Raw genomic sequence first — 14,579 nt, 5'->3', positions numbered from 1 at the left:
TGCACACAGGCAATGTGCTTGACAGAAACACAGAGACTGAGCAGACAGCTACACACAACCTGGTGTGGAGCCAGCAGAAAGGAGGTCAGAGAAGAGTCTGCCGGCTACATCAGCCAGCCGTAGTACCTCAACTTCCCCCAGAATAAGATTAACATGTGAAGAGTGAAGTTGAAAAGCAGAGCCATGTGGCCTTTTGATGGCACCAAACAAAACCCTGGTGCTGAGATAATTTGCAGGATTGTTGAAATTCAAATGTGGAGTGCAAGGCACCTGGACATCAGCAAGGTAGTCCTAATTCGCCTCTATGACACATAACTGAACTGTTGAAAGACAAAAATGGTGAAGCAAGCATGTACACAGAGGTAAGCCTGGGATGTAACTGTGATCTGTTGAGAGACAAATGGCAAAATAAGCACGTACAGAGGTAGGACTGGGGTGTTAATTTTAAGCAATGTTCATAAATCTAGGTCTGGGCTGTTATTCTACTGACACTGATGTTACAGCAGAGTGTGGAGTGTGATGAAGAGCATCCTTTGTGTTTAGTTCTCAGTGAGAGTTAGGCTAGCTGTTCCTTCTCAACTTGAGACAGACGAACACATGAGGTCATAATGAAAATAACAGAATATTAATTACCTCAACTGTGGGAGAGCTTTCTGTACACAGGAGACTGATTCAAATTTACACATATGTTCATGGAGACATCCTATTACTCCAAGACATGCAGACTTCATGTTCATGGAAGGCAAAAATTAAATAAAACAAAACCAGAAGGCCCTCCCATCCCAAATGAGCCCTCAGATGAGATGGGGTGGGCCATAGAAGACCAAATGCAAACTGGTAGGTTTCCTCCACCAGACTGAAGAGAAAGCGTCTTTCCTTTTGAACAGTAAGAAAGGAGCTGGGACAAGGGACAGCTGGTCAGATGTAGCTCTGAAATAAAAGGTGACAGAAATCATACAGTACAATACCAATGAGCACTTTGCTACAAGGGCTCCAAAGTACTTCTGTTAAAAAGAAGTCCAGCTGGGCAGTGGTGGCGCACACCTGTAATCCCAGCACTCAGGAGGCAGAGGCAGGCAGATCTCTGTAAGTTCGAGGCCAGCCTGGCCTACAAAGCACGTCAAGGACAGCTAGGGCTACACAGAGAAATCCTGCCTAAAAAAAAAAAAAAAAAAAACAAAGAAAAAAGAAAAAAAGAAAGGAGAAAGGAGGAAAGGAAGAAAGAAAGAAATCCAAATCTAGACCACTGTTTGTACACTATTTACCTTCTTATGTATTGATTAGTAAGCTATCAAATTGTAAAAATGTATTTTCCTCAGTCCATTGAAGTCACTTATTTTGCTCAAAAGCAGAACCCAAGAAGAAAGCTTTAAGGATTCTCACACAAGCTATGATGAATAGTGTCTAAAACACTGCGTGACCAAACCTTTTTTAAATCCTTTAACAGTTAATGAGTTGCCTGTTTTTATCCACATGGGAATGCTGAACGCCATTTGCCAAAGAGGAATACTATAATGGCACTCATTATAATTAAAACCTAATTGCTAAAGAAGCCCAGAGCTATGGAATTTATGACCCTGCTACATGTTTATAAAACAAGGAGTCAGGAAAGAGTCACCTCATTTACCAAGAAGTTCTTTGATTATCCAGCATACTATAATGATCAGGATGTGATGAATTTTGGTGCATAGGATTCTTGTGATGGCAGCTCATGGGTTTGAGAGTTTTTCCCTATCCTGGTTTGGGTCACAGAGTTGACCTCCATACCTGCCATTTTTGTTCCAGTAGAGCCTTGAGTTTAGATAAAGCAGTAGGGCCCGGGAAACTGGTTGAGTTATCCAGGCACTCAGCTGTGTGTGCAGGGATCTGTAGGGTCAAGCCCATCAAGTGCAATCAACTTAAGTTAGAGTTTGAAAAAACAGAAGCCCACCCCCATTCTGCACCCCAACTAGGAGTAGACAACACCACAATCACCTTCCACAGTTCAAATGCAAAGAAAAATAGTTAAGTACTGGAAATAACCGGGCCAGACTATTTTCTGTCTAATAAGGAAAGGTGGGACGGAGGCGGGGAGCTAGTGTGGAACTATGCACAATTGTCCTGTTCTGAAGCCGAACAGCTCCCCATGGCTGCTACAGTGTTACCACCACCCCAGTTCTGACATTTGTGCCCAGCACCATTTGGCCTTTAGGCACTTAGGCTTATTATTTTAAAAATAAAGTATTAAGAATGATTAAATCACGTTAAATATCTTAAAAAGCAGAAATCTTACCATCTGCCTGCTTGGGCGTACAGACTTGGGAAGAAAAGCTTATAGAATGGCCCACAGGTCAGCACACTCTAGTCTGGCAGACTATGCCTCAAGACGGAGCTATCAAGAGGTTCTACACATGAAACAAACATTCCCCTAGGCTAGAACATGGAACTGTCAGCAAATATGCCCTGAAAAATAATACTCATAAAGTGCTTTAAAAAAACACCCCAAATAAACATGACTCCTCAAAACTGTGTACAAATGAGAAGCCTTTAATGAACAACCCTTTCTTCACCAATAACTGCTTAAATTACGTCCAGGAGACTCTTCAAAGAGACCAAAGAAGTCCCCTTGTTAAGACAAACTATATATAGACATCAAGACAATTACATGAGGCACGCAACCACATATATATAATTATCCTTGCTTCTACATTCCCATTATCTTCATAAATACAGGATAAAAATCAGTCTAAACGATTTTCTAGACCTCCTCAAGGATTACAGTGAGCTAGCCCATCCCTTAAAAAGTGTGGGGCAGTGTGTGTGTGTGTGTGTGTGTGTGTGTGTGTGTGTGTGTGTGTGTGTGTGTGTGAGTTAAAGATCAAAAGCAAATGTTCTGGTCAGTTCTTTTCTACTCAAGGGTTTGACCAAGAATGTATGCAGTTTTTTGGGAAAACACCACAGATGACAGCTGTTCAAAAGCATGGAAATTAATTGGCAGCAGGAATTTCCTTGACTAATAGGGAAAAACTCAAAGCCACATGTTTGATGAGCTCGTTTTCCCATTCCTAGTCAGGCACAGTCCCTGTCAGTGATTAGCATTCACAAATAGAAGCATAAGCAAGGTTCACCCACCATCTTTCCTCTGTGGGACAGAGCTACTCTCCCATCACTGTGCAGACAGACAGTGGGACTGATGGGTTTAACACAGGGCAAAGGGTCAGCTTGCAAGTTTCTATTTTCAAATGAAGGCACAGTAAGAATAATTCACTTGCTGTATTAAAAATAGGAACAAATTGCTATGCCCCTCCCCCGTGGCCAGCCATCTGCTTTTAGCTGTTTTCCAACAGTGAGGATGGATTTATGCTCTCTCTGACACAAAGCTCTCAAGTTGTTGCCTTGTGACCAATGGTGAGAATGGAAGAGGCAGCTGGTCAGGATTAGGTGGGCAGCTGTGGCCATGGGACCAGGTTTTGTTACTGTGCTCACAGCCTGACGCCATGACCTTGAACTCATTAGCAGTAAGCTCTCATCACCCAAACTAACAGCAACTGAGCAACCATGTCTCCTCCTACATCACTCTGGGGGCACACTGTATTCTCAATCCCATCCACGATACCTATAGGTTCACGCACATGGGAGGATCTACTGGAAAACGATCCCCTGAAAGTAGCAGTAAGATATCCAGGAGGCACCTAGGAACCCCTTCCATCCTAAAAAAAAAATGAAACTGCTGATAGAGTTTAAGAGACATACTTCCCTCGCAGTCCCCAGACTGTGAAGTACATGTACCACGCGCCATTCTGAGAAGCATACCTGGCCATTCCCAGACTTGGAAAGCTGGCAGGGACAATGAGTATGTCCAGCCGGGAGAACGGGTGTGTTCCTAGGACAGTGTGTGCGGCCGAGAGGCAAGGGCAGATGAGCGGCAGCAGGGCCTCTTGGCAGGCACCCTCGAGGCTCTCGGGTGCAAACACTCGATGAGGAATGGAGTCCTGCATGGCAGTTGAAGCGTTCTGGAATCTGCAGGGGTATTCCACATGACCGCAGGCGTCAGCAAACCTGGGACGACACACAAGAAGAGAGACGGACAACTTTGAGAAGACAGGAGTTCCAGCAGGCTTATTAGCAAAGGTGGCTTACTTCATTTATTGCTCATCTGCTTTCGGACAGCAGTGTAAAGTTAGAGGTCAAATATTTACTGATGTGCTGGAAGTGGATGAATGGCTGCAATCTAAGCTACATGAAGGTAAAAGACCTTGTTTAGAATTAGTGTGGGGAGGGGGTAAGGCAGTATTTGAAACAATAAAACCACCTCTCACCCAAATTAAAGTGAATTCTACCCTCAGTAATGTGATTTCAAATGTCATCATAGGAAAGCTGTTCAAATGACCGACAATTCTTAGAAAGAGAGTGACGCAATAGCCATTTTATTTGTTTACTTGTCATTGTTTGAGATCTCACATAGTTCAGGTAGCTTTGAACTCAGGATATAGCCAAGGCTACCTCACAACTCCAGATTCTTCTGCATCTACCTCTCAAGGCTGGGATTACAGCTATGAGCCACTATGTATCTGGCTATAAACAAATTAAAGATTCCATTCTGGAATATCCTAGAATAAATGACTTGGGATAAAGTAGGACAATGAACCAATGACAGTTACAATGACCTTGGACTCAAAAGAACCACAAACCATCTTATCAAAAGTAATCTAGAAGCCGGGTGCAGTGGTACACACATGTAATCCTGGCACTCAGGGATGCAGAGGCAGACAGATGGCTGTGAGTTTGAGGCCAGCCTGGTCTACAGAGTGAGCCCGGGATAGCCAAGGCTACGCAGAGAAACCCTGTCTCCAAAAACAAAACAAAACAAGTAATCTAGGTGTCCTTATCAGAACTTGTCAGAAATTAGCACTGCTGAGACCATTTTCTTCTCTAACTTCTGGGCATTTAAGACAGGGTCAAGCCGGGCGTGGTGGCGCATGCCTTTAATCCCAGCACTCGGGAGGCAGAGGCAGGCGGATCGCTGTGAGTTCGAGGCCAGCCTGGTCTACAAAGTGAGGCCAGGATGGCCAAGGCTACACAGAGAAACCCTGTCTCGAAAAACCAAAAAAAAAAAAAAAAAAAAAAAAAAAAAAGACAGGGTCAAACTCACCACGTAGCTGAGAATGGGCGTGAATTCCTCATCATCCTGCCTCTACCTCCTGTGTGCTATGATTACTGGCATATACCTGGTATATACAATGCTGGGAATTGAACCCAGGGCTTCCTGAATGCTAGGTAAGAATTCTACCAGCTGAGCTATATCTCAAGCCCTTTTCTAATGCACTGTCCATTTAAATGTAATGAAATCAACCTTGTAAGGAAGCAGAGCAGAGCCCAGCCAGCCCCATCTGACCAGCGATTCCCTCAAAGGCAAAGGCGGAGCTGAAAGAAAATTCCTAGGGCCTGACTCACAGGCCTCAAGAGAACTTATATATCTAAAGAAGCGAACATCAAAGAGAATTCTATTTTCTCATCTGTTAGCATGTCCTCTATTCAGACACAATGGAAAAACCCTGTAACTTTAAATTGAAGATTATAATCCTAGCTGTGGATGCTCCCATGATTCACCACAAATACTGAAGAATTTCTACATGCTTGCCTGCCTCAATTTGGGCAGGTTGCAACAATAATTCCACTTTAGATTTATGAAGTCTCTTCCACCCACCCAAGGTCTGTGATCAGCAGCTCCTCACAGCTTTGTAAACAAGCTTGACCTTCCACCATCCTGCTTCAAGAAGACGTCAAGTATAATCAGCCCCAGTGAGGCCTTGCTATAATTGAGGGTGAGTTTTAAAAAAATGGGGATAAAGTAATGGGAAGAATATAGTCACTGACACTGAACTCAAGCCAAAGTTCTGGACTGATAACATCACCTTCAGGGAAAGAAAGCAAAGGTGTCTGCTTGTAAATATACACTATCCACCTAAAGATGAAGAGCAAAGGCCGCTTACCCGTGAGCCTCCTTATGGACTCTTAAAAATATATTTACACAGGAAAACAATGTCCTGTGGTAATTTAAGCTCACACACTCTCTACTGAAAAGGTCCTACAAGCTGGTAGTTGCCCATGACACATGCTCATAAACCTGTACGCCCAACATTTGAAAGGCACAGAAAGATGAGTCAGGAGTTCAAGGTCTGTTTGGCCTCCATGAGACCCTGCCTCAAATCTCCCACTCAAAGCTTTCAGAGGCCAAGTGTGACAACAGCTTGCATCAATATACCCAGAACTCCGGTACCCAGGAGACTGTGGCAAGAGTACTGTGGGTGACACCGCCTGGACTACATCGGTTCTAAGCCAGCTTAGGCTACATATCAAGACCCTGCCTCAAAGAACTAAAAACTGAGGGGGCCTTCAACACATGTTTACCTAAGGCCGAGGCTCTCTAGACATAGCTAGGGAGTAAATGTCTAAACGTCATCATGGTGCAGTGCAGAGACATGCTACCTAGAAACTGCCTACTCCCCATAAGGGAGATTGTATCTCACACCTAAGAAAACGGAACATTAGGGAACAGAGCGATGATGGCAAAGGTTCACCAAACAAGCCTGTTTGTTCAAGAGGAAAGATGAGTAATTTTCTTTCTAGGCACCAAACTAATGAGGATGATTACTGCTGGGTGCATGCTTTAATACCATTTTCCATAAGATTCAGGACTTAAAAGCAATCAAACTATGGGCAAATTAAGTCAGTGAGGCTCTTCACAGTGGTAGAAGTGTGTAAGGGGTGCCACTTATGAGTTCCTGTGTAAGGACCAGTACATCTTGGCTTCAGAGACTGTGCTTAGACCAGCTGTGACCAACGCAAGGACTTCAGTATTTGGGGCCTCTTTCTCCTTATCTCACCCATAGTCTTGCCAGTGCGACTGCCTGAAGGGAGAAGGACAAATTAGGAAGGAAAGGAGAGAACTCTGATATGACAGAATGTTCTCAATCAGGTGTGCACACAGTACTCCAGTATGTCACAGCTGCTGTCAGTCACATACTAAAACACTTCCCAAGGTTTCTATTTACAAAAGATGACTGGATCTTCACTTCAAGGCCCTGTTCACACAGCAGCTAAAGAATACAGGGCTTGTGTAGTCAACAGTTGGCAGAAACCTAGTGGCAACTGGAGAGTCTTTCTCTTCCTTTCATGATAGCTTTCCTCAGATTTCCCAAGTCTCAAGACAAACTTTTCCTACCCCACGTCTTCCTTTCTTCAGTGAGTCATGGCAGTGTTTTTAACATGGTGCCAGTTTTTCAATGCCTTTAATCACTTTCGTTGTGTTCTACTGGAGGTTATCCAAGCTTCCATGCCAAGCTTAAGCTGTATGACCCTTGATGAAGGCATGAGAGGTTAAATATAACACAAGACTCTTCTGTGGCTAGAACCAAATAAAATTAATGCATATTGTACTGTTTATCTAAATGTCTTTAGTTTGTATGTTTACTAAAACGTTCATCCCAAGTGGACTGCAGGAGTTCTTTACCCTTGTAACTCAAGCTCATGTGAATGGTGATCAGAAATTCAGGGACCAGTCCTTCGGTTAAATTCTGGAACCCAAAGCCAGGCATGGTGGCGCACGCCTTTAATCCCAGCACTCGGGAGGCAGAGGCAGGCGGATCGCTGTGAGTTCGAGGCCAGCCTGGTCTACAAAGTGAATCCAGATGGCCAAGGCTACACAGAGAAACCCTGTCTTGAAAAACCAAAAAAAAAAAAAAAAAAAGTTCTGGAACCCAGATGAATACTTAGACAAATGTAAGGCTCCTGTAAATATTAGTTGACATGAATGAGACTGTTGGGAAGGAAGTCTGGGGAGGCAGGCATTACCAGATATGAACATGGCCAGAGACACCAACATGGGTGTGATGGCACAACAGAGCTGCTCAACCCATGGATTCAGGGCTGAGCTAGATAAACAGAACCACTTTGACAACCAGAGATGGTCATAGAAGGCGTGACAGGATTGAGAAATCTAAGCTATTGCCTGATCAGCTATACAATTTTGATGGACAAGAATGCAGACAAATAAAAGGAAAGTGCTGTGTCAGTCATGGAAGGGATTGCAGAAGTCTATCCCACAGCACTACCCCACTTCAACCATGCTCAAAACAATGCATTTCCTGGGAGTAGGACACATGACCTCCCCTAACTTCTCTGATTGACTGGCCTTCTACTTGTCTAATGGGGTCTTCTGGGGTCTACTGTCTAGCCTATGTTAACCAGTATAGCAGTTGACCTGTTTGGTAACTTGCAAGGAAGTGTTAGGACCCCTGGTACTCATGTACTCTCTCAGTCCAACTTGTCAGGTGACCACATCTTCTGCACGTTCTTCAACTGGTTCTGGGCATACAGGGGCAAAAGAAGAATGGGTTTGCCTTTCCAAGGCCCCAAAAGGAACTTTCACCCCTTCCTTTTCCCCAGTTCCCCATCTGACCTGGCCATGCTCTCTTCTGTTCACAATGGCAGAGACAAATGAAAAGGGACTCCAACTACTCTGAGGAGGAGGGTCCAACCACCTCATCTCTTGGCCTCTGTCTCCTAAAGACCAATAAGCTCTAAGACCATAGGTGAACAGCAGAGAACTTCACCATTAAGAATTCACAAGCAAAGTGTGGCCTTTGTCAAGGTGCCATAATGATGCACCCTCAGGTTCAAAGGCCCTCAGTTTCTGTTTTCGTTCCTTTTGAAAATTTACATTTATTCTTAGCGTGTAACAACAAGAAGTTCAGGCAGGGGTCAGAGGATAACTCTTTAGAGTTGGCTCTCTCCCTCCAGTATGTGGGTTCTGGGAGTTGAACTGAAGCCGTCAGGGGCGTGAGCAAGAGCCCTCTCTCTGAGCCGTCTTCTAGTCCCTCAGCATCTGGAGGATACCCCCCAGTTAGCATCAACAGCTGGGTTATGGTAGGGACTCCAAGTAAGAAAACGGCTCCAAGATGCCTTCTGAGATGGCTTAGTTGTTATATTCAGGTTTTAAACATCTCTAGAAAAGGTTCTAAGTCACTTCTCTAGAGACTTAGACCTGGTATAATAAATGAATACAGGTAGGAAAATAAACAAATCATTGTCTGCCTCTCTTTATTGTCATCTATAACTGAGAGTAACAGGGCCAATATACCTTACAGGTCTATTCTCAGGACTAAATGACCCCAGAACCCTGCATGCAGATAACCAATGGCTTTTGTGTGGGTCCAGGATCAGCTAGGACACACCACAGTCACAAACCTTGCAGCACTTTGCTTTTCCACAAGAAGGTGCATTTCTTGTTCATACCAAGTCAGTTACTCTCTAGGACACTTGTCTTCCTCACTCAGAAATGTGAGCATTTACAATTACAAAATGAAACCTGCTGTGTGGTTCCAGAGCAAGGAAAGGAATACTAGAGAGCCGTACCTGTAATTAAATATTCCCACATGAAAGCAGTGCACTCCTGTCTACAATTCTCCTCTTCCCTTGAGAGGATGCATGTAAAACAAATACTCTTTCTGGAACTATGTAAAGTAGAGCCACTGGGAAAGATACTCCAAAGCTGACATATTACTGAAAAAAGGAGAAATCAGCTCTGCGCTAGTGAAAGGCATAATACAGGCAGCAAGTGTGCCTGTCAGAGAAGAGAGCTCCTGAGGACACTGTCATAAACACCATGGTGAGAATACAAGCTGCACAGCATAGGAAGACCAGTACAAAATGTCTTTGTGGCTTTCTTTTTCTGTTCTGGTTGGCAAAGGGTTTCACACAGAGCTGGCCTTGAACTTGTCATGTATTCAAGAATGACTAATTTCTTACCCAGATGCCTCTGCCTCCTAAATGCTGGGATTACAAGTATGGGCCACCACACTCAGCCTACATAGTGCTGGGGACATGCCTGCTAAGGAAGGACCCTGCCAACAAAGTCACATTCCTGTCACTCGGTTTTATTGCAAAGAAGAAACAAGCATCTGTATCATGCTTCTGGATTTCTCTATGCAATGGCCTATATTTATATCTAAAAACCTAATGCTGATTTTTCTCTGCATTTAAAAAAAAAAAAAGCAGAGAAAAAATTAGTGGGGCATCGACTCAGCAGGAATCTGTTTCCCCAACAGCCATGTGAGTTTCCTTGTGGCCACTGAGCACTATTGAGGAGGCTGCCTCACAACATAACCACCAACAGCCATAACTGGACCAAGACAAAGACACTCAGTGTCCCCCTGGAGGCCAACCAGAGGAACCTTTTCCTTTCATGGTGCACCTTCCCTCATTAAACCATTCTCTGACCAGACACTAAGACCAACATCTAAGGATACATGGGAAAGGGTTCAATCTGCAGCTTTTTGCTTGTTTTTAGAGCCAGTTTTTCTGTTTTAACAGCCCTGGCTGTCCTAGAACTCTCTTTGTAGACCAGGTTAGCTTAGAATTCAGAGATCTGCCTGCCTCTGCCTCCCACATGCTGGGATTAAAGGTGTGTGCCACTGTGTCTGGCTCAACATGCAGCTTTTTAATGTAAGCAAACATGTAGAAATGCATCTCCCGGAGCTGGAGAGATGGCTCAGTGGTTAAGAGCACTGACTGCGCTTCCAGAGGTCCTGAGTTCAATTCCCAGCAATCACATGGTGGCTCACAACCATCTATAATGTGATCTGATGCATACTGTATACATAATAATAAATAAATCTTAAAAAAAAGAAAAAAAGAAATGCATCTCCCAACATCACAGAAGATTTCACATCCACCTGCTTTCTTCTCTTTCCTCATGAACAGCAGGCTGATATTTCTGCCTCCGGACTCTCTCTTTAGGGCTTTTCGTGTTTAATTAGGTCCAAACTGGCCCAAGTTCTCAGCAGGGATGACTCACATCCCAGAGTGAAGTGATACAAATCCCAAACACAAACCTCAAGTCAGCCGCCGAAGGTGGGATGGGCATGGGGCGCTCAGTCACCAGGTCATCTGATGGGACCGTCTTGGGCTTCATTTCTGTCCAGCATCCCACTGCAATTGTGAAGGTGGAGGCCGGCATTGGCATGGTGACGTAGTAATACCAGCTCGCATATCCTATAAAAAGAGAGCGATGGTCATGAGGCACTGTGTGGCTCTGGAGCTTACTCAATTCTAGTTCTTCTCTCAAGGCACTTGCAGAGCCTGTGGGACAAACAGGCAAAAGCCCATCTTTGAGGCAGATCATGTCACCTGAAGGAGTGACTTTGGGCCTCAGGAAAAGTACAAGAGGGATGCTAGTTTGAGGGCCAAGGAGGTCTGTGTCTCTTCCAGAGATCAGCAAGGCTAACTGTAAAGTGTGGTGCTGAGGTGGCCACTCAGCTGCAGACACAGAAGGGCCTGGGGCTGCCACAGATACAAGAACACACTGTCCTCTTTTCCATGCCTGGCTTGAAAAAGAAAGCACAGCTGATATTTGATGAATAAATGAGCAATGATCACCTTTGTGCTGTAATCCAACTATCTTCTCTAAATTCAATCAAGCTCCAGTGGCTACAGTAGGAAAACATGGAATTATGGAAGGGAAGTGCCTAGGTTTTAGCTGTAGAAATGTGGGTCTTCCCTGATCATTCTAACTATGTAGCTGATCACCCTCTCATCCCTGAGCATATGAAAAGCAGAAGTAGAGTCCTTGGCCCCAAGGATTCCTACAGCAGCTCAGGATGTATTCTCCACTTGGTCCAAGAATTAAGAGAATTTTTTCAAGTAACCAACTGATAACTTATAATCTTAGGTCTCTCTTACTTCAAGGATGAGGAAATGAGCTTCCTGTCCCTAAAGTCCGAACACATCATCATCTGATTTAACAGAGCATTCTTATCAAAGCATCATCTGCTGTAAGTCAATAATTCATAGAGTCAGGCATGGTACTGAGCAATCCTTGGCTACACAGAAAGCTGAGCAAAAATAGAAAACAGCCTGGGGCTTTATCTCAGGATATGTATGTCTAGGGCTAATAGAGTCAGAAGACGATGTCAAATTCCTTGGAACTGGAGTTACAGATCATTGAGAGCCACCATGTGGGTGCTGGGAATCAAACCCGGGTCCTCTGCAAGAGCAGCAACAAGTGCTCTTAACCATAGAGCCACTTGCCCAGCCCCTTACATGATTAGTTTTTAAAACCTTCAACTTAAAAAGAAAAAGAAAAATATCCCAAGTTTAAATCCAAGGGCTAGAGTTAGTCAGGGCCTGCAGTATTCTTTTGAAAATTTACTATGGATAACTGGAGCTTTGTTTTTTAAAAGAATCCAAACCCTAGGGGCTAGAGATGTAGAGCAGTTGTTAGAGCACTCGCCTCACATGCACACACCTGGAGTCTCTGCACTCAGGAGATCAGAAATTCAGGCTTGTCTTGTGCTCAGACCAGCCTGGGCTACATAAGAACCTTGGGACCAACAGAGAGCAGCCACATAGAGGCTTCAGGAGTGTAGGCCTGACGACATGGAAGCTGCAGACCTGTGATCACCTAATGTGAGGCTGATTTGCGTGTGCACTCTGGACGGCTAGACTGTTTCTTAAACTCCTCTTTCCAAATCTTGAAATACCAAGAACCTTCAAGGCACTTGCATAAATCCTAGGGTTCAAGATCGAGAGAACAAAGTAAGTGTAAGACACACCTGGAGGACGTACGCACACTCAAAGCCGTTCATAGCACCACACACAAACACTCACAATGAAAAGAACAAATACGGTCTCTAAAAGCACATCACCAGTAAAGTAAATCCTGATGGGAGAAAAGAAAGACTCAATAAAGGATGAAATGAGATACTGAGGTGAAAAAAAAAAAAAAAAAAAACACCTCCCAGTGGGTTGATCAGAACATCAAATCAAACCAAGCCAAAACAAAAGAATAAAAATAAGGAAGAAGGAAAGCACAGTTAGAAGACACAACACCCACATAATAGAATTCCTCCAAAACATGGCAGAGAAGCAGGAGAGGACCATCAACTTAAAACCTAGCTAGGGTGGTGCTCCAAAAGGGAGCATGGGGATCCTGAAAAAAAGGACACAAAATACTTGGGATACAGAATAAGCCACTCACATCAAGAGTGCTATGAAAGGGAAGCAGGAAAGGCCAACTTGGACTCAGAGAGTGCCCTTCAGGAGACCAAAGAGTCTAGGGTTAATAAATATACAGAAGTCTAAGAGAATAGAATGGCGGGACACCAAAGCATCACTACTAACTCCAAGGAGAAGGAGCACACAGAAATGATACCACCATAGCTTTTCTTTAAGGCTCTGGCTCTTCACACACAAACGAAGTATAGTAGGACCTGCAAGGAGAAGACAGGACACTGGAAGGCCCAGTTCTGAATAACCAAGCACCTTATCAGGTGATATGGGGGAAACCATCAAGTAGCCAGGTAAGAGGTAGAAGTAGCTATTTCATTTTTTATTTTATTTGTTTTTGCCCATAGGCAAGTACTTGAACATGGTGCTGTATCCTCAGCATTCTTTTTTCTTTTTCTTTTGAGATAGAACATCACTAAGTGCCAGGCTGGCTTTGAACTAGAACTCTTTCTGCTCTGGGCACCTGAGTAGCTGGGGTTAGAGGTGTGTGCTCAAGGCCTACCTGAGAGTGCTTATTTCTAAGTAGAAGGAATAAAGGAAGGCAAGTCAAGAGGACTGCTCTTTGGGAAAAGAGTATTAACAAAAGCAACAATTATTTCACTCTTAAATACATTTTAATGTAAAACAAAATTAAGTCATTAAAAAGTGATTTTTTTTTTGTTTGTTTGTTCTTTTGACTGGCCTCAAACCCATGGCAACTCTTGTCTTAACTATCCCAGGTGCTGGATTGCAGAGAAGAGTAACCACACCCAGAAAAAAGAATATTTTTCAGTCTTGAGACACTTATTAAAAACAATAAAACACAACTTTAACTGGGAAGGGGCAGTTTAGAAATAAGAAGTAGGCAGTACCCTAAAAAGAACCTCTGGGTGATTATCAGAGCTACTCTCCAGCAGCTTCTCAAGTACATCTGTCGCTGAACATCTGTCCTGCCCTTGGGCAATGTTAGAGGCAGCCTTAGGCTGTAGGGGAAACTTCCTATGTCCTGGGAGGGGCTTTCAGTTCAGACTCTGAGGGCATTTCCATAATTCTCACCAGGTAGGAAAAAAACCTCTTATGGGTTGCTCTTGAGTTAGTGTACTGTGAGTCTTACAAAATCTACCGACAGCCAGGGAAGTGCTGCACGGACATGGACAGTGGGGCTTACATTCCAGTCAGGCTGCCTGGTACACAGAACTGTGAGGGCTCATTTCTTTAAAGCACACTGTGAGTCAGTGTTGGCTCTGCACACTTCGGGTCCCATCCTGCTCTGTACCTGCTAGCTGGAGCATGTTAGTATCTCTAGACACACCTCACGTGTGTCCTCACCTGCACCACAGGGACGATCATGTGAGAACTAGATCGTGCACACAGAAGCCATGAGGCACAGTGCTGGCCACAGTGGTGTCTCTGTCAGTCACTGGGCTCTCAGCATCTCTGACCTCTACACTCACCCTATAGCTGCCTCTCCTGGGCACTCAGGATGACTTCTGGAACAGAAGCAAGGACGTTTGAAGGTATGGCTGCCACATGTGCACCGAAACCATGACCTG

General features: G+C 44.2%; 1 protein-coding gene across 1 annotated transcript in view; it reads right to left on the bottom strand.

The window, feature by feature from the left end:
- The window catches only part of Aopep (aminopeptidase O (putative)), a 234,916-nt gene that overhangs the window by 195,413 nt on the left and 24,924 nt on the right, over nt 1-14,579 (bottom strand). Inside the window, exons 4-5 of the mRNA XM_051151139.1 lie at nt 10,875-11,024; nt 3,793-4,038 (exon numbers count right to left, since the gene is read on the bottom strand). Of these exons, the coding sequence (XP_051007096.1) occupies nt 3,793-4,038; nt 10,875-11,024 (396 nt within the window). The remainder of the gene's footprint in view (nt 1-3,792; nt 4,039-10,874; nt 11,025-14,579) is intronic.

Source organism: Acomys russatus, chromosome 9 (genome assembly GCF_903995435.1).
Source record: "Acomys russatus chromosome 9, mAcoRus1.1, whole genome shotgun sequence".
NCBI classification, from domain to species: Eukaryota; Metazoa; Chordata; class Mammalia; order Rodentia; family Muridae; genus Acomys; species Acomys russatus.
Note: the sequence above shows the minus strand (reverse complement) of the source record. Positions and strands in the feature narration are given on the sequence as shown.